General features: G+C 46.1%; 2 protein-coding genes across 4 annotated transcripts; one reads left to right on the top strand and one right to left on the bottom strand.

Annotated features, from left to right (window-relative positions):
- Window positions 1-2,701: 2,701 nt before the first annotated feature.
- On the top strand, window positions 2,702-12,197 carry LOC310839545 (vomeronasal type-2 receptor 26-like; the record flags this gene model as incomplete). The annotated part of the gene is made up of 5 exons (XM_083728182.1): window positions 2,702-2,913; window positions 5,395-5,725; window positions 6,927-7,736; window positions 8,514-8,741; window positions 11,675-12,197. The coding sequence occupies 5 exons, from the start codon at window positions 2,702-2,704 to the stop codon at window positions 11,807-11,809; spliced, it is 1,716 nt and encodes a 571-aa protein (XP_083584308.1). The 3' UTR covers window positions 11,810-12,197.
- Window positions 12,198-18,581: 6,384 nt separating this feature from the next.
- Window positions 18,582-24,693, bottom strand: LOC310837847 (uncharacterized protein; the record flags this gene model as incomplete). 3 transcript variants are annotated; one of them, XM_083725027.1, is made up of 3 exons in its annotated part: window positions 24,620-24,693; window positions 21,591-22,087; window positions 18,582-19,429 (listed from the first exon to the last, which is right to left on the bottom strand). In XM_083725027.1, the coding sequence occupies exons 2-3, from the start codon at window positions 21,805-21,807 to the stop codon at window positions 18,582-18,584; spliced, it is 1,065 nt and encodes a 354-aa protein (XP_083581153.1). In that variant the 5' UTR covers window positions 21,808-22,087; window positions 24,620-24,693. The 3 variants fall into 3 exon arrangements, with proteins under 3 accessions (XP_083581153.1, XP_083581154.1, XP_083581152.1); XM_083725028.1 differs by lacking the exon at window positions 24,620-24,693 and adding an exon at window positions 23,427-23,875; XM_083725026.1 differs by lacking the exon at window positions 24,620-24,693 and having other exon boundaries at window positions 21,591-22,309.
- Window positions 24,694-24,729: the final 36 nt, after the last annotated feature.

Genomic DNA, 24,729 nt, shown 5'->3' on the forward strand with positions numbered 1-24,729 from the left:
CAAATACATCCTCAAGCGCTGTATAAAGCCCTGTGTGGCAGAGGGACCAGATTGATCAAAGGATCACCTTCACCCACATGTTCTTGCCTGCAACTTGCAATCCAGCTCCCAGGACTGTTTCAGGGTCTCAATAAACATGACTGGACAGGTAAATGGAAATAGCAGGGCATTTTCTGTAGCGGCTTCACAACGATGGAATGCAGTTGTTCAGATGAGGCTGGCCCTGCCTTTCACATATATAAATCTCTTTCAAAAGCATTTAATCCGTTTTTTCTTCAAAAGACTTTTTTTGAGCCTATGAATGGGAGCAGGTAGCTCACACAAGACTTTATAGCAACTATTACAGCTTAGATTAAAAAAATTAAGCAGAAGAACTCCCATATAGCAAGGGTTCAAAATGATATATAACATGGCAAAAGCGTAAATGAGAGAAGCTGTACGGACATCCGGTTAAATTTGCCCATTCTGTAGATTTTCCTGTAAGGAGCTTAAGGGGAAAAATGATTCTTTTTTTAAGCACACCAGTTCTGAAGAAACAGAAATAAATTTTAACTTGTTCCAAAGCCAGCTCAACCAGTGACCCTTTCAAAGAGGGCAAGCTATTCGGGGAGGGACTGAAAAACCCCATGGTAGAGACTAGAGGCAAAAATATGTTCCCACATAAAAGGATTGAAAGAAGGAGTCAGAAGGGGCTCTTGTTCCTCCTTTCATCCCTACAAGGATTCTTCAACAACACAGATTTAAAGGGCTATAACCCCTCCTGGGAATGAGGCAGGGTTTCTCAAACAGAAACAAGTGTACCCAGAACTCCTTCAAGCATCCACCTTTGGTGATCACTCGTAGCCAAGTCAGATTGTCTTCCATGAACACAGTTTTAGGAGTGAGTCCATAAGTGTCTGTGGAGGCCAGTTCTGGATCCACACGTCCTTCCACAGTGGGGACACTGATTTCCGGACGGGAGCTGATCACGGTGTGGATTTGCCAAGTGTGCCTTCCTCTTAGCACGTTTCTCCCTTTCGCCCTGAGTTTTGAGCGTCTTCAAAGCCCATGACAACTTTGGTAAAGGCTGTTCTCCAACTGGAGTGCTCACAGGCCAGTGTTTCCCAGTTATCGGTGTTTATACTACATTTTTAAAGATTTGCCTTGAGAGAGTCTTTATACCTCTTTTGTTGACCACCAGCATTACACTTTCCATTTTTAGTCCAGATCTGGGTGCTACCTTATTCTCTTTATGGTTCCAAATGTTGGGGAAATGGAGGGCTATCCGAGGTCCTAATATGGTCAATTCATACCTGAACCAAATGGATTCCTTGAAGACCATCCCAGAGGGTCTCATGCCTTTAACTTTGCCTCCTTGGATCTAACCAAGGTGTCCCTCCACGTTCACCCAGCCCATCACATATTTCTGTGTTTCACATACCAGGGCAGGCCTTTTCAGTACAAAGGTCTCCCCTGTGGATTGGCTCTAAACCCCAGGATGTTCTCAAATGTGCTGGTAGTTGTGGTGGCCCATCTAAGGAAGAAGGCCATTCACCTATTTCCCCCGTACCTGGACAATATCTTGATCCACTCAGACTTTCTCCAATAGGTCAAGAGCAACGTAGCAGAGACCCTAGACTGCAGAGTTGCATTTTCATGGTGAGCATGGAAACAAGCCTACTGGCCCTAGCACAGATCATAGTTCACCTGGGAGTGGTGATAGACACCAAGCAAGGCATGGTGAGTATTATCTGAGAGCATAGAAAGATTTGGAGGGCAGTCTGGAGGTGGGCAAATTTTGTCCCCATCTTCAGAGGGGTGGGGAGAGGACCCAGGTTCTACATTTAGGCAGAAATAACCAGCTTCATAAATATGAGACAGGGGACACCTCACTTTCCAGGAGTACAAGGGGAAAGGATTTAGGAGTCTTACTAGAGCACAAGCTTAACATGAGTCAACAGTGTGATGCAGGAGCAAAAAAATCTAATGCTATTCTAGACTGCATCAACAGAAGTCTACTGTTCTGATCAAGGTAAGTGATAGTGCGCTCTCTTGTGCCTTGCTCAGACCACACCCGGAGTACTGTGTCCAGTTCTGGGCACCACAATTTAAGGAAGATGTCAACAAGCTCAAATACCTTGGAGAGTAGGACGCAAAGCAATGGGTTCAAATAACAAGGAAGGAGATTCTGACTAAGCATTAGTAAGAACTTTCTGGCAGTAAGAACTGTTTGACAGTGGAACAGACTACCTCAGAAGGTGGTAGACTCTTCACTAGAGGTTTTTAAACAGATTTTATGGCCACCAGCCAGGGATTATTTAGCTGAGATTCCTTCATTGGAGGGGGTTGGACTATATGAACTTTGGGGGACCGTCCAACTCTACAATTCTTATGATCAGGGAGTTATTGCAAACCTGTTTTTCTCTGGCTCTGTCCCTTGAGTCACCCAGATTGTCCAGGAGATTTCAGAGGAGGTGGACCTCCTTAACCTCAATAATTATATCAAAATAATGGTGATTTGTTTACGTGCTCCAGGGATTCCCCCCAAAATGGCCTTTGAGACCAATAGTGTAAACATCAGAATCACAGGCAGGGTTGAGGTTACTTCTTGTAATAAGCCTGAAAAAAAGTGGGAGGCTACTTATGGTTATCCTTGAGTTCGAAGCATCTGCTGTACTGAAATCACTGCAGTCAGGAGGCAACTTTTGCAGGCAGAGCCAAGATGATCTTGCTGCTGCTGCTTCTGCTGCTGCTAATGCCCAGCGGAGCAAATGGGATGCTGAAAGCCAAATGTCCAGTGGAAGTCTTCAGGCAAAAGGATGCACTGAATTATTACAGGCCAGGAGACCACCTCATTAGTGGCATCATCGCTCCGAAAATTGCTAAATTCGAACCATATGTCCTTTCCTGGCCACCCACAACTAAGATTGGGAGGTAAGTGACCTGCCCATCTCCTTCCTTTGTCCCTCTGTTGGGAGGGAGATTTAGAACTTGAGAAGAGCCCACTGGATCAGGCCAGTGGTCTCTCCAGTCCAGTATCTCCATCTCACAGTGGCCATGCTGGCAGGATTGGTGCACAAGAGCATACTCCCCTACTGTGGTCTCCAGCAACAATAGCGAGGAAGCCAAAAGCCAGAGGAGAGCTGAGAGTTTTGGGGCTGCAATGTGACCTAGGAGCAAGCAGAGAAAGAGAGCCATGTTGGATCTCTGCTTGAACCCGAGGCCGTGGCATTGGGGTGTTAATGCTGTGAAGCCCTCCATCGTAAGCTCAGGTTCTGTATTTGTGTAAATAAACCCTATATCCTAAAGACACCACGGTCTCCGCAGTACTTCATTCCCAAAAGGAAACACAAACCCTGGGTAACCCCTAAAATCTTACATAGCTGGGAGATTGGGGCGGCGTGCAACACTGGTATCAGAGGTGGGATCTGTGTTTCCTAGAGGAGAGCCAGTGAGTGAGGTGTGCCAGAGTTGAGAAATAGCAACACTTCTTGTGCAGCTTGAGAAAATTGGAGCCGTGGCTAAACCAGCAGCTTGATAGAGCAGACCCGCTGCTGGCGGAGTGAGCGAGAAGTCTCAGTGGGGAGGAAAGCGCGACTCCCTGCAAGATAAGGGCCCTGCTGGATGAGATGAGCTACAGGGGGTTAGACGTGAACTAGGAGCCCAGCAGCTGAGGGGCTTGGACAGCAAAGAGAGGGCAGACAGGCAGGAGCTGAGGAGCTTCTGCTAGCTGATTTCTCAACTCCCTGGGAGCCTGCTGTGGAAAAAGGGGTGCAGGGGGAAAGTGCCTCAGTGGAGGGCAAACAGCAGGATGGAGAAGAGCTGCTGCTGCTGCTGCTAGATCTCTTCAGGTGGGTGGGGTCATGGGAACAGCTGGCTCCTGCTGAATTGGGTGAGATAAAACCCTTCAATGATTTTCCCCCTTGGGGGCTGCTCCAAGATGACCTTGTGGGGTGAGGACCAGTCCCTGTACTGGGTGCAGGTCTTAAGCAAGCCCCAGCAGCCAGGGTCATCCAGGATCCCATAAGTTTGGGGTCCAAGAGCCATTATGGATATTATCTACCTCTATCAAAGAGGCATTGGGAGTAAGCCAAGAGTGGAATTTCTGGCTAGTAACTTGGGTGAACTGTGCCAGCTGATCTTGAAGATGGTCCCCCCCAGATAAAGACTTGTGGAAGTGCTTTGATATGGAGTTTGGGGAAGCGGGTGAAGTGGACTGGCTCTGGGGCAGTAAGAGGGGGAAAGGTGAAGGCGAGCACCAGTGTGCCAGAGAGATTCAGTGGGACTGGAATGTGATTTTTTGACGCCTCTGGTCCACAACCACATGGCAGGCCAACGGGATATTGAAGGGCTCCCAAAAGTCTGAACCTATGATTTTAGCCCCGAAATCATTGTTGATCTACTTGAACTGAGTGCCCTGTGAAATGCCAAGACAAAGATCCATGCAGGCAACAAACTGCATGGTGTTGGGGTTTGTGCTTTTGTTTACTTACATTCTGCAGGGATCCTTCAAGTTTTGGCCATGGTGTATGAAATGCTGTTGATTTGTGCTTTTTGCATGTTTTTGTGGGAATGGGTTGATGGTTTTTAGGAACTGTTCAGATAACTGTGTGTGTGAAAGCTGCTCTGTGCTGCAGGAGCACAAGAATGAGCAAGGCCTTTGGTTAACGCAGCTCAGGTGCTGAGGTTTGCATCCTGGCTGAAACATGCCAGGAACTCATCATATTTGGGCTGCCCAATGTGAGTGACTGGGTAAGCTGCTCCGGGATGCAGAACTGTAGCTAGGGAGCGTTCGCCAATGAGAAAGAGCCTGAAGAGATGGATTTGCTTGAAGCTAAGTTGGGTTAAAAGTCTAATTGTGTTCTTCTTCACTGTCTTGTCTTTCTAGAAGGAAGCCACATTTCGCTGTTTGGTTGCACATATGGGGACAGGTTTCTGGTTCTGGGGTGGGGTAGTGCTATGAGCTTGTGGGTGCCAGATCCCTGTAATTCTTAGATTCAGCAAGTGTTAGAATTCAGTCAAGGCTCTTCTAATCCTTGGAATCAGCAAGTGTTCAAATCGAATCAAGGCTTTTAATTTTTGGAATGAAAAAATGAAGCATAAGGAGAACAAACAAAGGGCTCTGTGGGAGACAGTAAATGGGTGGGGTCTCTCCCTCAACTCACAGATAGTGAGAAGGACAAAAGTCAGAGGGAAGCTGAGACTTTTGAGAAAGAGAGATACCACAGTCACAGCTATGTGGTAGGACTCGAACCAATGGCTTCAAGTTACAATAAAGGAGATTCTGAATCTCCTTTGTTGCCTGCTTGTGAGCTTCCCTTTGGGGTGACTGGTTGCCGACTGTGAGAACAGGAAACTGAACTTGATGGACCACTGACCTGCACTGCTGGTGCAGAAATCGCCTTGTGCTCTTAGAAATAAGGGGAAGGAGAATGGCTGCCTGAGACCACTTTTTGCTTGCAGCTGGAAATTGTGGCAGATCCTGTCGTTTTTGTCGGCCACCCAGGAGATCAACCAGGACCCCGGGCTCTTACCCAACGTCAGCCTGGGCTACAACATCTACGAGGGCTATTTCAGCAAGAGTATGACCACTGACGCCACCCTTGACCTGCTGGCTGGTGGAGAAAGCCATATTCCGAACTACAATTGCAGAGGGCAGAATAACCTGCTGGCTGTTGTTGAAGCGGCTTATTCTGAAATCTCCAGACAGATTTCAACCATGTTGAGCATCTACAAAATCCCACAGGTAGATTTGAGATGGGAGGCCAACTGAGTAAAATTCTCGCTTCTGGCAAGTAAAAAAAAGGTGGTGGGGGGGAGGCATCCAAAAAAAGACCAATGGACAGCAATAGTCTTCAAAGCAATTTGGATCTGATTTGAAAAAGACCTCTTCCTTTTTCTCCCTTTTGTTATGTTAAATTCTATATAACCTGGTTGGCCACGTGTACAAGCACTGTGCTATGCTATCTGTAGACCATTTTCTAACTGAGATGGATCCAAATGGTAGTTTATTCCAAATTTGTTCCCAGAGTTATTCCTCTAATTCTTCTCCAGAACCGATTAGTGTAGAGCTCTCTGTGTTCATATAATCCCACTCTTTCCCACCTAGCAAATGAGTCTGATTTAGGTGCTGTGCAAAAGGAAGGACGAGAGAATGTGGATCCAAGCTGAGATAGAGATGAGAGTTGAACCAGTGATCCACATAGCCCTGGCTCCTTTTATGTTTTCCTAATAATAATAATAATAATAATAATAATAATAATAATATCTTTATTGTCATTGCCCCCTCTCGGGGACAACGAAATTACTTGGCTGCTTCATCCACCCAGGTAGGGCACTCCACTCAAAATCAGAACAACTATAAAAACACTAATTAAAACAATACAGTATAATACAGCAAGGAAGATTAGATGACTTTCAAAGTCCAGGCTTCCCATTCAGGGACGGGATCGCTCTGGAGAAGAAGCTGTTCTTAAGACGGCTCGTTCTTGTCTTCATCGTCCTGTATCTCTGTCCCGACGGCAGGAGCTCGAAGAGACAGTGACCAGGATGCGATGGATCTTTTACTATGTCCAGTGCCTTCCTCTGGCACCTTGTGGCATAAATCTGCTCTAAGGTGGAGAGTGGGCAGCCAACAATGCTCTCTGCTGCCTTCACAACTCTGCACAACCCCATCCTGTCCTGGGTAGTACAGCTTCCGTACCACACACATAAGCCATAAGTGAGCACGCTCTCAATGGCACAGTGATAGAAGACAAGCAGCAGTTTCTGCGGAAGATGGTTTTTCCTTAGGATTCTCAAAAAGTACAGTCTCTGCTGCGCCTTCTTCACAAGCCCCCTTGTGTTGGCACTCCAGGACAGATCCTCTTGTAATTCAATACCCAAAAATCTGAACGTTGTTACCTTCTCCACACAGACAAATAAAACACAAATCCTTTTCTTCCTAGGTCAGTGTTGGCTTCGCCACTCATGTCCTTAGCGACAAAACCCAGTTCCCTTTCGTCTACACAATGGCCCCAAATAAGGAAACTCAGTACTGGGGGATTGTCAAGTTGCTCCTGCATTTCGGATGGACGTGGGTTGGTCTCTTCGCTCCAGACAACGACAACGGAGAGACTGTCATGAACGCCGTCAGGCCGCTGATGACCAGCAGTGGGATTTGCGTGGCCTTCTCGGAAAGAGTGCTTCACGTGACCCTATCCAAAATGTTGTCACAGAGTGAACTACCTGCTATGTGGAGACGAGCCAATGTATTTGTTTACTATGGGGATACCGAACACCAGTTTGGTCCCATCCTCATGATACAGCACATTCTTGGAAAGGTGTATGCAGGGGCGAAAATCTGGATCACAACAGATATCCAGGGCATCAGTTCAATCTTGTTTTCTGATACCCAGAACTTCCTGCTCATCCATGGTGCTTTGTCCTTTGTAATGAAGACCAAACAAAGGGGGAAGCACAAGCACTATCAACCAGACTTATTTGCTTCTCTGCGGTTTTGGCAGAAAGCGTTCAACTGTTTGTGTTCAACAGATGAGTTGCCTGTGAGAGGTTGGACAAGATGCACGCAGAAGGAGGAACTGGAGACTCTGCTCAAAAAGGATCCCGATGAAACCATGTCTCGTGAGAGCTACAGCATTTATTACAGCATCCAAGCCTTGGCTCAGGCCTTAAACACTGCATATTCATTCAGATCCAAGTGGCCAGTGGCTGGTGGAAGAGACAAGTGGAACCTTCAAAGGCTACAACCATGGCAGGTATTTCCATTCTCCTTTTGCTACAAATTGCAATCCATTGTCCAGTCCTGGAGTCCTGATCCAGAATTATAGTTGTGCTTAGCCTCCTCTTCCTCTTCCTCTTCCTCCTCCTGCATAAAGATGTGTATTCATATTGCCATGAGTTTGTAGGTGCTAGACCCACCTAAATTCCTGAGTTTAGTAGGTGTTATAATGTATGGAAGTGAGAGCTAGACCATAAAGAAGGCTGATTGCCGAAGAATTGATGCTTTTGAATTATGGCGCTGGAGGAGACTCTTGAGAGTCCCATGGACTGCAAGAAGATCAAACCTCTCCATTCTTAAGGAAATCAGCCCTGAGTGCTCGCTGGAAGGACAGATCCTGAAGCTGGAGGCGTCAATACTTTGGCCACCTCGTGAGAAGAGAAGACTCCCTGGAAAAGACCCTGATGTTGGGAAAGATGGAGAGCGCAAGGAGAAGGGGACGACAGAGGACGAGATGGTTGGATGGTGTTCTCGAAGCTACTAACATGAGTTTGACCAAACTGTGGGAGGCAGTGGAAGACAGGAGTGCGCTCTGGTACATGGGGTCATGAAGAGTCGGACACGACTAAACAACTAAACAGCAGATAATTTTTCTTTGGCTTATTGCTCCACACGCGTCCATCCTCCCTTTGGGTGTAATTTGCTCAAACACACACTACACACAGGCACTATTAGGAAGTTTGCACACAATCCCACCGTTATCGTATGGAGCTGTCGTGCTTTCTGAATGCTGGTGCTTTTTCTACCGTTCCAGTTCCACATTTTCCTGAAAAAAACCCAGCCTTCAAATTCTTCCATGGGAGAGTTTTATTTTGATGAGAACGGGGAGATTCTGGCCAATTTCAACCTCGTGAACTGGGTCCTGTTCCCCAATCAAACTCGAGCCAGAGTGAAAATTGGGAGCGTCGAGGGGCAGGCACCCTCCAATGTCAAGTTTACCATCAACCCAGAAGCCATTGTGTGGCCATTGCAATTTAACAAGGTATTTTTTTTTTTTTAAAAAAAAAGATTTTCAGTTTTATGCATTTCAATAATTTTACAATTGTCTTTAACATTTCAAAACTCGACTTCCTTTCCTTCTGTATCATTTCCCAATAAGCTTTAATCTTACTTCAAGACTACCACATATGATAAAAAAGAACCTTCTTTCTCTTTACATTTCTAACACTTGTTTGATTTTGATTTATACATTTTTGCCAATTTATGTGGTGTTAGATACCATCATTATAACATTTTTTTTCATATAATTTCCCTTTAAACCATAGCACAATCCACAATCGTTTCCATGCTTCCATGGAAGAGAGCCAGTGTGGTGTAGTGGTTAAGAGTGGTAGACTCGTAATCTGGGGAACCGGGTTTGATTCCGCGCTCCTCCACATGCAGCTGCTGGGTGACCTTGGGCCAGTCACACTTCTCTGAAGTCTCTCAGCCCCACTCACCTCACAGAGTGTTTGTTGTGGGGGAGGAAGGGAAAGGAGAATGTTAGCCACTTTGAGACTCTTTAGGGTAGTGATAAAGTGGGATATCAATTCCAAACTCTTCTTACATGGGAGTCTAAGAAGGTAGAAGCTTTCCTAAGAACCTGCCTTATGCTGAGTCAAGTCCATCAAACACAGTATTATCTATTCTACACTAACTGGCAGTGACTCTGCAAAAGTGCCAGGAATGCTTCCTGCAGGGATTGAACCTGCGACCTTCTGCATGCAAGGCACCTGCTCTTCCACTGAACTACTGGAAATGCTTTGCATCGTTCCCTTGGTGTGACTTGGTTAAGCTCTGATAATTCCCTTTTGGGCCCCTACTAACCCTAACCTTTAGTGGGTGAGCTCCCCACTTCCTCTTTAGTGATTTTGACACTGCTCATTTCCTTGCCCTCTCCATTTAGATGACACAGCCACCACAAACCACAATCTATAGGTGGGACGCGGGTAGCGCTGTGGTCTAAACCGCGGAGCCTCTTGGGCTTGCCAGTTGGAAGGTCGGCGGTTCGAATCCCTGTGACCGAGTGAGCTCCCGTTGCTCTGTCCCAGCTCCTGCCAACCTAGCAGTTCAAAAGCATGCCAGTGCAAGTAGATAAATAGGTACCGCTCCGGCAGGAAGGTAAATGGCGTTTCCGTACGCTCTACGGCTTCCGTCCCATAGCGCCAGAAGCAGTTTAGTCATGCTGGCCACAAGACCTGGAAAGCTGTCTGTGGACAAACGCTGACTCCTTTGCCTTGAAGCAAGATGAGCACTGCAACCCATCGTCGACTTTGACTAGACTTAACTGTCCAGGGGTCCTTTACCTTTACCTTGTACCTTAGGGGCGTTTTTTGTTCAGGACCTTCTGCTGCTTTGTTTAATTTCTGCTGATCATCTGTGTGTTTCTAGGTTGATTTTTCACAGTTACTGTTTGTTATTACTGTTATTCTAGAATTGAAATTTTGCTTATTTTAGCTATCATGTCTGGTTTCTTTCAGTCTTGCACTCTGCCTTTGGTATTATACACAAACACAGAGTTGCACCCAACATCGGGGGGGCGGCGGCTGGGTGTGATGTCATGCACATTGTCTCTGATGACTGTTGCATTGGGAGAGGCCTCCCATACCCTCCGACATTTATCCGATGAGAATCGGGACGTCCCATTCCATAATGATAATTTTACTATCTATACCCCACACATCTGACTGGGTTGCCCCAGCCACTCTGGGCAGCTTCCAACATATTTAAAAACATAATAAAACATTAAACAATTTAAAAAAACAAAACCTTCCCTATGCAGGATTACCTTCAGATGACTCGGGGGTCTGATACCTCCATACCCACCAACATTTCTCCAATGAAAATAGGGACGTCCTAAGGAAAAGCAGGACATCCTGGGATCAAATTTGAAGCCAGGACAGCTTCTCTAAATCAGGGACAACCCTGGAAAATAGGGGCCCTTGGAGAGTCTGGCATCTTTCTGATGTGACATTTGTATGCGTGGCTGCGCTTGCCAGCCCAGGGTGACTTCTTGCCTGGCCGTGCCGCGTCAGGGCAACATGCCGCCAGGCCTTCTCTGCTCCTTCAAGATTGGAGGTGCTGAGCCCCACCCCATAAGACATTGGGGAGGGCCCTGTAGAGGCCTCAGCCCCATAGAGTTGGCACGCCTGGTATTATGCAGAGTTAGGAGGGATATAAATGCTGAAACAAATGAACGCATCAAAGAGTTCTGCTGCCATGTGGTTTTGGATCAAAAGTTATTTCCTGAAAAAAGCCTGGATCAGTGGGACTAGGGATGCCCTCGGGTCTTTTCTATAATAATAATAATAATAATAATTAATACCCTGCCCATCTGGTTGGGTTTCCCCAGCCACTCTGGGCGGCTTCCAACCAAATATTAAAAACAATACAGTGGTACCTCAGGTTACAGACGCTTCAGGTTACAGACTCCACTAACTCAGAAATCGTACCTCGGGTTAAGAACTTTGCTTCAGGATGAGAACAGAAATCGCATGGCGGTGGCAGCAGGGGGCCCCATTAGCTAAAGTGGTACCTCAGGTTAAGAACAGCTTCAGGTTAGGACGGACTTCCGGAACTAATTACGTTCTTAACCCGAGGTACCTCTGTATAGTGTCAGACATTAAAAACTTCCCTAAGCAGTTGTCTCTTAAAAGTAAAATAGTTGTTTTATTGCCTTGACATCTGCTGAGAGGGTGTTCCACAGGGCAGGCGCCACTACCAAGAAGGCCCTCTGTCTGGTTCCCTGTAACCTCACTTCTCGCAGCGAGGGAACCGCCAGAAGGCCCTCAGCGCTGGACCTCAGTGTCCTGGCTGGATAATGGTGGTGGAGATGCTCCTTCAGGTATACACATTTTTAAACCACATTAACAAATCCTATGGATACAAATACTTCTTAGGCTTCCCGCTTAACGCTCCTTTTCTCTCTCTCTTTAGACTGTGCCCGTTTCCAGGTGCACTGAAAGCTGCCACCCTGGATTTGCCAAGGAGATCCAGGAAGGACAGCCAGTTTGCTGTTACACTTGTGTTCAATGTACAGAGGGGACCATCTCTACTCAGGAAGGTGGGTGACTCTTAAGAAGAAGAGTCTGTGTGGTGTAGTGGTTAGAATGTTGGATTCGAACCTGGGACACAAGGGTTCAAATCCCCACTAAAAATAAGGCTCACTGGGTGACCATGGGCTATTCACTGCCTCTCTTCCTATATACAGGGTTGTTGTGGGGATTAAATGAGGAGGGCAAGAACCCATGTAATGCCACCTTGAGCTGCTGGGGGAAAAGGTGGGATACATATGTAAGTTTGCACTCCTGTCTCGGCGACGTCTACGCTGGCTTGGTCACGTCCACAGCATGGAAGATGGCCGAATCCCCAAGGATGTGCTCTGCAGGAAGCTGGCTTAACTCTGTGTTACAAAGATGACACGAAGGCTGGTGACATGAACGCTGCCCTGTGGGTATCCATTTTAGATTACCATAGGGCCTGGAATCAGACAGTCAGGTTGCAATGACCAGAGGAGAAATGACCGCCGAAAGAAGAAACCCCACAATCGGTGCATCTGCACGACCACAATCTCACACCTTCCTCTGCCCCAGTTCCAAGAAAAGATGTCTCTCCCCTATCAGTCTCTACAGCCACAGCTGCTGCAACCTTCCAGCAGTTGGACTTCACCTCCAAAGGTGCCCTCTCCTCCAGTGTCTCGCGAGAAAGATGGAGGCCAACAAATAAAGAAATAATAATAAAGAGCCATGGGTAGGCAAATTAAGGCCCGGGGGCTGGATCCGGCCTAATCGCCTTCTAAATCCAGCCCGCGGACGGTCCACAAATCAGTGTGTTTTTACATGAGTAGAATGTGCCCTTTTATTTAAAATGCATCTCTGGGTTATTTGTGTTACGATATGGATTCATTGCTGCTGCAAAGTTCTAGCTTGAAAAGTAAACATGATGGGAATGTTGGGACTGCCCGTGGGAAACAGAGGAACAGTCAATTCACAGTGCGAAGCACCGGAATTAGCTCAGAGTGTAATATGAGCTCTTCCGTTTGTTCCTGTCCAGGAAGTACAGGAAGTGTTTGTCACTACACTGCTGGAGTTTGAAGAGAGCAGTCGTGTTTTTTGTAACGCTAACGCTGCAAAGACAGAAATAAAGGCATGTAAATACGTTTCTGTCTATCTCTTTCCCCTGCCAGGGGGCAGGAAAGAGGGGGGGGTGTTCTCACGTTTGAGAAGAATCGCCGATCAAGACCTTGCCCCCGCTTGCTGGGGAATGCAGCCAGGGAGGTCAACAGGGAATCAAGCAGGGTGCCTGGGATTGTTGCCAGTTTCTGCTGATATGGGCTTGAATTCCAGACAATTTGTGGGGCATAGGAATTCGTTCATTTTTTTTTCAAAAATATACCATAGTCTGCCCCCCCCCCCCAGGGTCTGAGGGACAGTGGACCAGCCCCTGCTAAAAAAGTTTGCTGATCAAGAGGCTGGCTGCTGGATCGGCTAAAAGTCCATCTCGTTCAGCATCCTGTCTTTTCAGTGGTCAACCAGATGCCCTTTTGGAAATCTCCAAGCTGTTGGGGGAATAAGACAAATACGTACATTCCTACCAGTATATTCATAATCAAAGGCTCTCTTCCGCATAAATCACAATAAAAAATATATATAAAATAAGCTACAGTTTAAAAACTTTCTACGTGCAATAAAAAAATATTTGGGTGGGGGTACCATTCTTCTGGGTCAGCACCAAATCAGCACCCTCGTTTTCACGAAGGTTTTATTGACTCTCCTGAATGTTGATGATATTTCTCTGGGTCTTCTTCTCACTGGAGTTTTTTCCCGTTGCTCGGTCCCTGCTCCTGCCAACCTAGCAGTTCGAAAGCACCTCAAAGTGCAAGTAGATAAATAGGTACCGCTCCGGCGGGAAGGTAAATGGCGTTTCCGTGCGCTGCTCTGGTTCACCAGAAGTGGCTTAGTCATGCTGGCCACATGGCCTGGAAGCTGTACGCCGGCTCCCTCGGCCAGTAAAGCGAGATGAGCGCAGCAACCCCAGAGTCGGTCACGACTGGACCTAATGGTCAGGGGTCCCTTTACCTTTGCCTATGTTGCCCTGACAGTTTTATTGATAGGCAAGTTTTTTTAAAAAATATGTATTTAAATAAATGAAATTTTCATTCCGACACTTACAGCAAAGGTGTTTTTTTAACTTGAGGCTTCTGTAATTTTTTTTTTTAACTCCCTATCATTAACTTGATTTATTTTGATTTAAAATAAATGACCTTGGGGAAGCAAGCTTTGGGGTACCTTGCAGAGAGCAGGGGGAGGGCTTTGCATGTTCTGCCCACAATCCACCCCTTTTTGTGGCTTATATCATGCTCTCCATGCTTTTCCTTCGCATGTTCCTGCTTTCAAAGGCATGTGCTAATCCTCATGCTACAAGAGACTCCTCTGTAATATGCTGCGATTCTGTGACGGATGTGTGTAGGTTCCTGGGCAGAAAATCAGATAATGCAAAGTTCAGAGTACAGAATTTCAGAGTGATGTAATTGTGCCTAAGTCTCTGTAGGATATAAGAAGAAGAGTTTGGGTTTGATATCCCGCTTTATCACTCCCCTTCAGGTGTCTCAAAGCAGCTAACATTCTCCTTTCCCTTCCTCCCCCACAACAAACACTCTGTGAGGTGAGTGGGGCTGAGAGACTTCAGAGAAGTGTGACTGGCCCAAGGTCACCCAGCAGCTGCAGGTGGAGGAGCACAGACGCGAACCCAGTTCACTGGATTATGAGTCTACCGCCCTTAACCACTACACCACACTGGCTCTCTGCATGTAAGCTTTTGCATGCAAAGTATGACCTCTTCCAATGAACTTTTCCCTCTCTTCATCCCTGCTATGCATCCTTGCCTTTAGCCTCTCCCATATTTTCCCTAATATACTGGAATATGGACAGTTATAGGGGTGAATGATACTAACGCCATTCTCCTTCTCAGATGCAAACCATTGCACCAGATGCCCAGAAGATCAGCATCCAAACGAGGCCAGAGACAAATGTGTCCCCAAGATTATTACCTTCCTCGCTTATGAAGAACCTTTGGGGATCCTCCTGGCTTCCTTTGCCCTCTTCTTGTCTTTAACCACATGCTTTGTGTTAGGACTTTTCATCAAATTCCTGAAAACTCCAATAGTCAAAGCCAACAACCGGGATCTCTCCTACATCCTCCTCCTCTCTCTCCTGTTCTCCTTTTTGTGCTCCTTCCTGTTCATTGGCCGGCCAAGGAAAGTGACCTGCCTTCTCCAACGAACGTCATTCAGCATCATCTTCTCAGTTGCCGTCTCTTCCGTCTTGGCAAAAACCATCACTGTGGTGCTGGCCTTCATGGCCACAAAGCCAGGGAACAAGGGGAGGAGATGGCTAGGGAAGAATCTGGCCAACTCTATTGTCCTTTCCTGCTCCAGTGTCCAAGTTCTCCTCTGCACTGCCTGGTTGTTGATCTCCCCACCATCCCTAGATTTTAACATGCATGTTGATCCTGGAGAAATCATCCTACAATGCAATGAAGGGTCTGTGGCCATGTTTTATGGTGCCCTCGGCTACATGGGCTTCCTGGCTGCCATCTGCTTCACGGTGGCTTTCCTAGCCAGGAAGCTGCCTGGGGCCTTCAATGAAGCCAAGCTGATCACCTTCAGCATGCTGGTCTTCTGCAGTGTTTGGGTGTCCTTTGTGCCCACCTACCTGAGCACCAAGGGGAAATACATGGTAGCCGTGCAGGTCTTCTCTATGTTGGCCTCCAGTGCTGGGCTTCTGGGCTGCATCTTCCTTCCCAAGTGCTACATTATTGTGCTGAGGCCTGATCTGAATACAAAGGAACACCTCTCAACAAAAACTAAAGATGGCACTGTGGGAAATGCAGTCTCATATAACTAGCATGAGTAGCTCTAGTTAATGCATGAAGGGGTTAAGACCATAGAGTAAGTCGTTGTTCCTAGACTTGACCAGGTCACACCTCCTCACTTCTGGTGTCGGACAGTTAAGGAAAGTTCTTTTGTTCACCTTCTTTCCGCTGTTCATCCTCTTTCAGAGAGCCAGTGTGGTGTAGTGGTTAAGAACGGTAGACTCGTAATCTGGTGAACCGGGTTCGCGTCTCCGCTCCTCCACATGCAGCTGCTGGGTGACCTTGAGCTAGTCACACTTCTTTGAAGTCTCTCAGCCCAACTCACCTCACAGAGTGTTTGTTGTGGGGGAAGAAGGGAACGGAGAATGTTAGCTGCTTTGAGACTCCTTCGGGTAGTGATAAAGTGGAATATCAAATCCAAACTCTTCTTATTCTTCTTTCATCATGTGAACTTACAACCAAGAAGCATGTATGAGCTTGTCCCTCCAAGCTCATTCCGTATGTTCAGAAACATTTTTTACCAAGTTCTGTAACTAAGTCTTTCCACCTGTGTTATCCTTGCTGCTGCATGAAAAAGCACGTGAATCTGATCTTTGAAGTTTGTAAGTAATTTTTAAACAAAACTTACCAAACTCTGCGCTATAGGGGTAGAAAGGGGAAGTCGATGTAAGATTTGGATCTAGGAGTCCAGCAATATTTTAAAAATTCCTCTTAAAGAACCATGTGTGCGATCTACGTGCTTCTGTGCAAAACAACCAGAGATAAGCTCTGGAGCAGGACTACATGAGCACAGATGGTCCTTTAAGTAATAGGATCATGAGCTGCTCAGGGCTTTATAGTGAAGAAGAGTTTGGATTTGATATCCCGCCTTTCACGCCCTTTAAGGAGTCTCAAAGCGGCTAACATTCTCCTTTCCCTTCCTCCCCCACAATAAACACTCTGTGAGGTGAGTGGGGCTGAGAGACTTCAAAGAAGTGTGACTGGCCCAAGGTCACCCAGCAGCTGCATGTGGAGGAGCGGAGACGCGAACCCGGTTCCCCAGATTACGAGACTACCGCTCCTAACCACTACACCACACTGGCTCTCGATGTATTGAAACTGACCCATGATTGCATACCTGGGAAGTCATTCCCCACCCCTGACTCCCAATAGGTAGATACACCTAACATGTCTGTGCATGACCTCCATTTCACTGACCCCCAAGTCAGCAAAGGGCACCAAATTTGACCCTAGGAAAGAGGATACGGCAATCACTGCGGATGGTGACAGCAGCCACGAAATTAAGAGACGCCTGCTTCTTGGGAGGAAAGCAATGACAAACCTAGACAGCATCTTAAAAAGTAGAGACATCACCTTGCCAACAAAGGTCCGTATAGTAAAAGCTGTGGTTTTCCCAGTAGTGATGTATGGAAGTGAGAGCTGGACCATAAAGAAGGCTGATCGCCGAAGAATGGATGCTTTTGAATTATGGTGCTGGAGGAGACTCTTGAGAGTCCCATGGACTGCAAGAAGATCAAACCTCTCCATTCTGAAGGAAATCAGCCCTGAGTGCTCCCTGGAAGGACAGATCCTGAAGCTGAGGCTCCAGTACCTTGGCCACCTCATGAGAAGAGAAGACACTCTGGAAAAGACCCTGATGTTGGGAAAGATGGAGGGCACAAGGAGAAGGGGACGACAGAGGACGAGATGGTTGGATAGTGTCTTCGAAGCTACAAACATGAGTCTGACCAAACTGCGGGAGGCAGTGGAAGACAGGAGTGCCTGACGCACTCTGGTCCATGGGGTCACGAAGAGTCGGACACGACTAAACGACTAAACAACAACAAGAGGATACGGTAATTAACAATCATGAAACATGGATTAGTTGTTTCTGAAAAACTTGCTTGTCCAAAGTTGCCTTCTTGTGAATCAGGCCATTGCCATGTCTGGCCCAGGACTGTCCATTCTGGCAAGCAGTGACTGACTCCCCAAAGGTCGTGCCTCTTTCCCCCCAAACCCCTCTGCTTCCTGGAGAAGCCAGACTTGCTATCTCACCGCTAGCAAAACCTGGTTCTCATTCCCCTCCTGCCTCACTACCAGATGTAAGCATGGTCCTCAATCTGCCCCAGAGGAGCAAGAAGGTTGTGACTAGATATGACCGGAGGCTGAAGCCTATTTCGATCATTTATTTAAAATGCAGGAGCTGAAGACAGTGAACTCATTTTAATTTATTGAAGATGAAGGCATAATCCGCAGAGAAATTGAAAGGAAAATCAAAATCACTTTATACATAAATAACATTGGGATTTATTGATTGTATGGGGAAATAAATTGTGAAGCTGTATGAAAATATCTGGCAAGGACCCAATGACATAGAAAGATTAAAAGGAAGTACAATACTTTCCCATTGCTAAATCCTTGATTGGCTTCCACAAACCCTTTAGTTAAAGCTTCCTACATTTCTGGCTGTCCTAACTGTCCTAACTTCCAGGTATTCTATTTCCTGCATTTGTTTACTGAAGCTTTCAAAGAACTCTATAAGGTTACTGAGAGGGGACTTACTGTTGCAGAACCATACTGGTTCTGCTTCACCAAGACTTGTTCTTCCACACATCAGGGAATTCTGTCATTAACAATGTTTTATACCGGTTTTCATGAAACACATGTTAATCTAACATGCCTGTAACACACTTGTTCTCACTATCCCTCCTTTCCCTGAGCACATTGCCTCCTGCCCGCAGATCTCTCCCCTCCTTCAAGTGACACCCTAAAACCTACTCTAACATCACCCCTCAAATTGCCTTGTGTGAGTTATTTGAAATTCAGTAGGTAGTCCACTGTAACTGAAGCTCTTTCCAAACTCCATGCATTAATTGAGCTTTTCTATTAAGCTGCAATTGAATGTGAAGTTACCACTTCACATTAAAGCTCTTTCCACATTGCATACATTTAAACCTCTCTGATGTTTGTGCCCCTCTAGGGTTGCCATATTTCAAGCAGTGAAAATCTGAACAGAAAAGTTGTTGAGTTTTTTGGGGCAACGTTGTTGAGCTTTCCTTTTTCCTTTTTGGCCAAGGTTTTTGGCAAAATCGTACCAAAAAAAGGGCATTGTTGAGCTTTTATGGAGGCTATATCCAGAACGGCCTCTCTCATGTATGGGTTCTTCGATGTACAGTAAGGTTACTGTGAGACGGAAGCGCTTGCCACACACCTTGCATTTGAGTGGTTTCTCCCCCATGTGTATTCTTTCATGCACAATACGAGTCCTGTTCTCATTGAAGCTCTTTCCACATTCCTTGCATTTAAATGGTTTCTCTCCTGTGTGTGTTCTTTGATGTAAGGAAAGACTATTGCTAACACTGAAGCTCTTTCCACATTCCATGCATTTGAATGGTTTCTCTCCTGTGTGTGTTCTCTGATGTGTACTAAGGCTACTGCTCTGACTGAAACTCTTTCCACACTCCTTGCATTTAAAGGGCTTCTCCCCTGTGTGGGTTCTTCGATGCAAAGTAAGGCTATAGCTCCTACTGAAGCTCTTTCCACACTTCATGCATTTAAATGGCTTTGCCCCTGTGTGGGTTCTGCTACATGTCTTTAATGTTGATTTATAGCTATTTCCTCCTGTGTTGTTTCCTTTGGGATCTTTTTGTAGGATAAGGAATTCATAGACATCAATACCCCAAGAACCTGCAGATTTCTTCTTCCCATTCTTTGATTGTTTTCCTTCATCCCTTTTTTGTCCTCTTAGCTTCCCAAACATTTCTTTTCCTGCTTCATGCAAAGATGTTTCCAACGACACTGCAGATGGCACTCTATAATTCCCAGTGTTCTGCTCATCATCTGGTAGAAGGCAGGGAGAAGAAAATCATGAACTCTTTGTCAAGTTAAGTCCAGTGGCACTATGGATGCCTAGTGAGCTATTTTAATTTAGGGTATACCTTACTACATTGAAGGGAAACGTTGAATGTGGAAGCCATCCCTCCTCTTTTTAACAAAAGCCCATCTGGATCAGACCAAAAAGGTCTATTTAGTGCAGGATCCCCACAGTAGCCTACCCTGCTAACAGAACAATAAAGGCAGCAGACGACTTCTTCTGCTCCCTTGATTCCAGAGCTTAGCACAGAGTCATCATAACTAATAGCCATTAAGATCTTACATGATTTTGACCAATCTCTTTTATAAACTCCTGAAGATGTCAACCAGAACTACAGTGGTACCTTGGTTCTCAAACGCCTTGGAACCCAAACACTGTAAACCCAGAAGCTGAAAACGTGCTCCGTTTTGAGTGTTACGCTTCCGTTTTGAGTGCCACACTTCTGTTTTGAGTGCCACACTACTGTTTTGAGTGTTATGCTGAGGTCTGTTTGTCTTTGTTATTTATTTTGCGTTTTTGCGGCTCTTTTTTGTTTTGTTTTTGTGACTGTGTGGAACCCAGTTCAGCTACTGATTGATTGATTGATTGATTGAGTGAGTGAGTGACATTGTTTATTGCTTTCATTTTATGGATCAATGGTCTCGTTAGATAGCGAAATTCATGTTAAATTGCTGTTTTAGGGGTTGTTTTTAAAAGTCTGGAACGGATTAATCCATTTTGCATTACTTTCTATGGGAAAGCACGCCTTGGTTTTGGAACGCTTTGATTTTGGAACAGAATTCCGGAACGGATTAAGTTTGAGAACCATGGTACCACTGTACTTGCATTCAGATCTTACACGAATTTGTCCATTCTCTTTTATAAACCCTTGAAGATGTCAACCAGGAGAACTTGCATCCCACCCACCCCTTGCCCCTGATGATTTTACACAGGAATGGACAAACTCTTACTACTCCCAGACCAAAAGGAGCTCCACAACACAGCTAAGCATTTATCTGCTGCACTTTCTGCTTCTTTGGGATTTTCTGAACAGTAATTCAGGGCTGATTCTTTGAAGGAAACAGACAAGCCTGGCTACTTTTGACCACAAAATATTCAGCCACTTCAGACTGAGTCATTTCTATGACCTCAAGGATAACGAGTAGAGTTGTTCTGATTTTGTAACTTCTGCACCAGAGAAAAAGGAGACAGCTGTGTCGTCCCAAGGAGGTTCAGCCTTGTACTTGTAAATATGAGCCCACTCACTGGATATGGAGCTTGGATTGAACCATCTCCTGGGGGTTATACTGCAGAACTTACAGTGGGGGGGGGGAGTATTTGCTAAATTTGCCCGTTTGCCCTCTGACGAAGAACCGACCAGTCCATAATTTTAATGGTAGGTTTATTGTAGCTGTGAGAGACAAAATAGCAACAGGAAAGCCCCCAGAAACCCAGAAGACAAAAGTCAGAGATTGATGTGCATTATAATGAGTGAAATAAGTATTTGATCCCTTTGCAAAAGATGACTTAGTACTTGGTGGCAAAACCCTTGTTGGCAATTACAGAGGTCAGATGTTTCTTGTAGGCGGCCACCAGGTTTGCACACATCTCAGGAGGTATTTTGTCCCACTCCTCTTTGCAGACCCTCTCCAAGTCAGTAAGATAATTATATTATAATTATATTATAATTCTATACAGTGGTACCTCGGGTTAAGAACTTAATTCGTTCTGGAGGTCCGTTCTTATCCTGAAACTGTTCTTAACCTGAAGCACCACTTTAGCTAATGGGGCCTCCCACTGCCGCCGCCGCACGATTTCTGTTCTCATCCTGAAGCAAAGTTCTTAACCCAAGGTACTAATTCTGGGTTAGCGGAGTTTGTAACCTCAAGCGTCTGTAACCCAAGGTACCACTGTATAGCTTAGCTCACTGCATTTTTACTTCAATCCTGCTAATTATAAATGTATACGATCAGTTTTCATATTTTCAATAAAACATTTCCATTCCAAATCAAAGTCTCTTTGAACCCAACGCTATACATGATTTCACATATGTGTGGTACCAGGGAATATAACCCCCATAGAAGTGGAGAGTCACCTGCACTAAATTCATACCTTTGACATTTATCAGTCAAACAAATATGTCCTTACCAAGAGAGGCAACGGTCTCATAATTTTCCTCCATGACTTCCCTGTGCAGAGCTCTTTGGCTGGGACCCAGCAGGGTCCACTCCTCCTCCGTGAAAAACACAGCCACCTCTTCAATGGTTAAGAGAACCTGGGCGGTCAACAGATCTTGGAAGAAGAAAACAATTTCTCCAAAATGTGTGGTTCTCCCAGTTTGAAAGCAGAATAGCAGGGTAGTCATGTGTGTGCTTTCATTTATTAGGTGATTTTGACACCTTGCAGGGTCAAATGCAAAACAGGTAATCACTCAACAGAGGTATGCAGACTGATTCTCTGCCTCTTTCTTGAGGCAGATGCCTGACAGCTGTTTCTACTCCACCCAAGAGAAGAGACAACCTGGGTATTGCCTCTGAGGCCTTTGTGCCAGCTTCAGAACAAGGAAATGTAAACTCAGCCACTTCTGGGGTTCTCACAATGCACTTGAAAGCAGGGGTAGCTCTCAAGCAGGGTCACAGCACTGCCTACAGAGGACAGAAAGGGCATGGGAAGAATTCGTTCAGCTTGGGGTTCCAGGTGTTGAAATATCAAAACCTGCCTCAATCTTTGGGGTAACTGCTTTAAATAAATAGATGGCATGTGAGTTCAGGGTTGTTGGCCTCTCTTAACATCTATGACCTAAATCTCTTTCATACCCCTCCCCTGTTTATTCTAGATTAGGCATGTCCAACTCCCAAGAGACTAAATAAAATTGAATTTAAAAATTCCTTCCAGTAGCACCTTAGAGACCAATTAAGTTAGTTACAGTGGTACCTCGGGTTACATACGTTTCAGGTTGCATACGCTTCAGGTTACAGACTCCGCTAACTCAGAAATAGTGCTTCAGGTTAAGAACTTTGCTTCATGATAAGGACAGAAATTGTGCTCTGGCGGCGTGGTGGCAGCAAGAGGCCCCATTAGCTAAAGTGGTGCTTCAGGTTAAGAACAGTTTCAGGTTAAGTATGGACCTCCGGAACGAATTAAGTACTTAACCCGAGGTACCACTGTATTATGGGACGCGGGTGGCGCTGTGGGTTAAACCACAGAGCCTAGGACTTGCCGATCAGAAGGTCGGCGGTTCGAATCCCAGCCATGGGGTGAGCTCCTGTTGTTCGGTCCCTGCTCCTATCAACCTAGCAGTTCAAAAGCACGTCAAAGTGCAAGTAGATAAATAGGTACCGCTCCGGTGGGAAGGTAAATGGCATTTCCGTGTGCTGCTCTGGTTCGCCAGAAGTGGCTTAGTCATGCTGGCCACATGACCTGGAAGCTGTATGCCAGCTCCCTCAGCCAATAAAGCGAGATGAGCGCAGCAACCCCAGATTCGGTCACGACTGGACCTAATGGTCTGGGGTCCCTTTACCTTTAAGTTAGTTATTGATATGAGCTTTTGTGTGCATGCACACTTAATTCAGATAAGACAAGAGACTGTGATTGTCCAGAGTTGTTGGGCATTTTTAAGGGGAGCCAGAGTTGCTGAGCTTTATTTTATTTTATTTTTTGCTTAGAGATCGCTAAGGGTCCTAAGATCGACCAGGGACGCCCGCGATCAAACAGTAGTTCCAGACTGTCCTGCATTCTTGGGAAGGTCCTTCCTTCTTCCCCAATGCATCTCTCAGTCCAACCATCTCAATTCCCCTTCCATCTCATCTCCACTTCCTGCTCCCACAAACCCTTTCCTTCTCCTCCAGCTTGTCAACAATTTCAGGCTTTGTAAGTGAACCCTTTTCGTCAAATCTAGGACATAACTTCAAAAAATATGGGAGGCAATCTATTGCCCAGTTGCGCTAGTGGAATCCAGCACGAGCGCAAGGGGGCTTCTCTCACCTTCTCCCCACATTGTCCTCCTGCTCTGCCCAAATTCGCTCTGGGGAATCTGGAAAACAGTGTACCAGAGGCAGGGGAGGAGAGACTGCCCCTTCCCAGTGTTTGAAATTAACCAGGTGCCAGGCACACTTTACACCTGGCTTTCAACCACTTGCGACCAAGTGGACAGTGTCATCCTGGCACCAAGGATGGCGCAAAGTGAAGATGCTTTGGTGCCAGGATGGTGCCTGACGTCTCCACCATCTGGAAATCATTGAATCTGGACTGTTTTCACACACAAACACCCCATCTTGTAGAATTCTATCAGTTAGATTGGTCTCAACCAGGGCCAGGGCCTTTTCAGTACTGGCTGCGACTTGGTGGAACGCTCTGTCACGAGAGACCAGGGACCTGCGGGACTTCACATCTTTCCGCAGGGCCTGCAAGACAGAGCTGTTCCGCCTGGCCTTTGGTTTGGACTCAGTCTGACCCTTATGTTTCCCTTCCCTTATGGTTTTGATCTAGCGGCTACTTTTTAAATGAGGCTGCATTTTAAATTGCATTTTAACCTGTACAGTGGTACCTCGGGTTGCATATGCTTCAGGTTACATACGCTTCAGGTTACAGACTCCACTAACGCAGAAATAGTACCTCGGGTTAAGAACTTTGCTTCAGGACAAGAACAAAAATTGTGCAGCGGCAGTGCAGTGGCAGCAGGAGGCCCCATTAGCTAAAGTGGTGCTTCAGGTTAAGAACAGTTTCAGGTTAAGAACAGACCTCCAGAACGAATTAAGTTCTTAACCCGAGGTACCACTGTATTTTAAATTGTCCCCCCCCCCATTATGATTTTACTGTAATTTTACTGGTGTTAGCTGCCCTGAACCCGGCTCTGGCCGGAGAGGGCAGGGTATAAATAAACTACTTCTTCTTCTTCTTCTTCTTCTTCTTCTTCTTCTTCTTCTTCTTCTTCTTCTTCTATCTTATCTGCACAACCGAAATGAATTTCTGGAGTCAAATTGCTTTTTCTGTGCAGCCTGAGCATCAACAGGAGCCATTAAGGAAAAGAGGTTGGAATAGTCCAATATATATGTGGATCCAGCATCCTATTTTGGACCAGGAGGTGGGGGACTTTCCCCTATCCATCCTCCCCCCCCCCCCCGCCCCAGCAAACCTTTCTCCCTATGCTTAGCACACCCACCCCGCCCTGTAGCCACCTCTTTGACCTCTGCCCGGTCCAGCCTCCTTCCCTCCTGGCCTATCTCTTCCGGGGGACATGGAGGGAATGCCACCCTCCCTGGCTTTGATGACAGCTTCCTGCCTCTCT

Source organism: Podarcis gaigeae (assembly GCF_964106915.1).
Source record: "Podarcis gaigeae genome assembly, chromosome: 2".
Taxonomy (NCBI): domain Eukaryota; kingdom Metazoa; phylum Chordata; class Lepidosauria; order Squamata; family Lacertidae; genus Podarcis; species Podarcis gaigeae.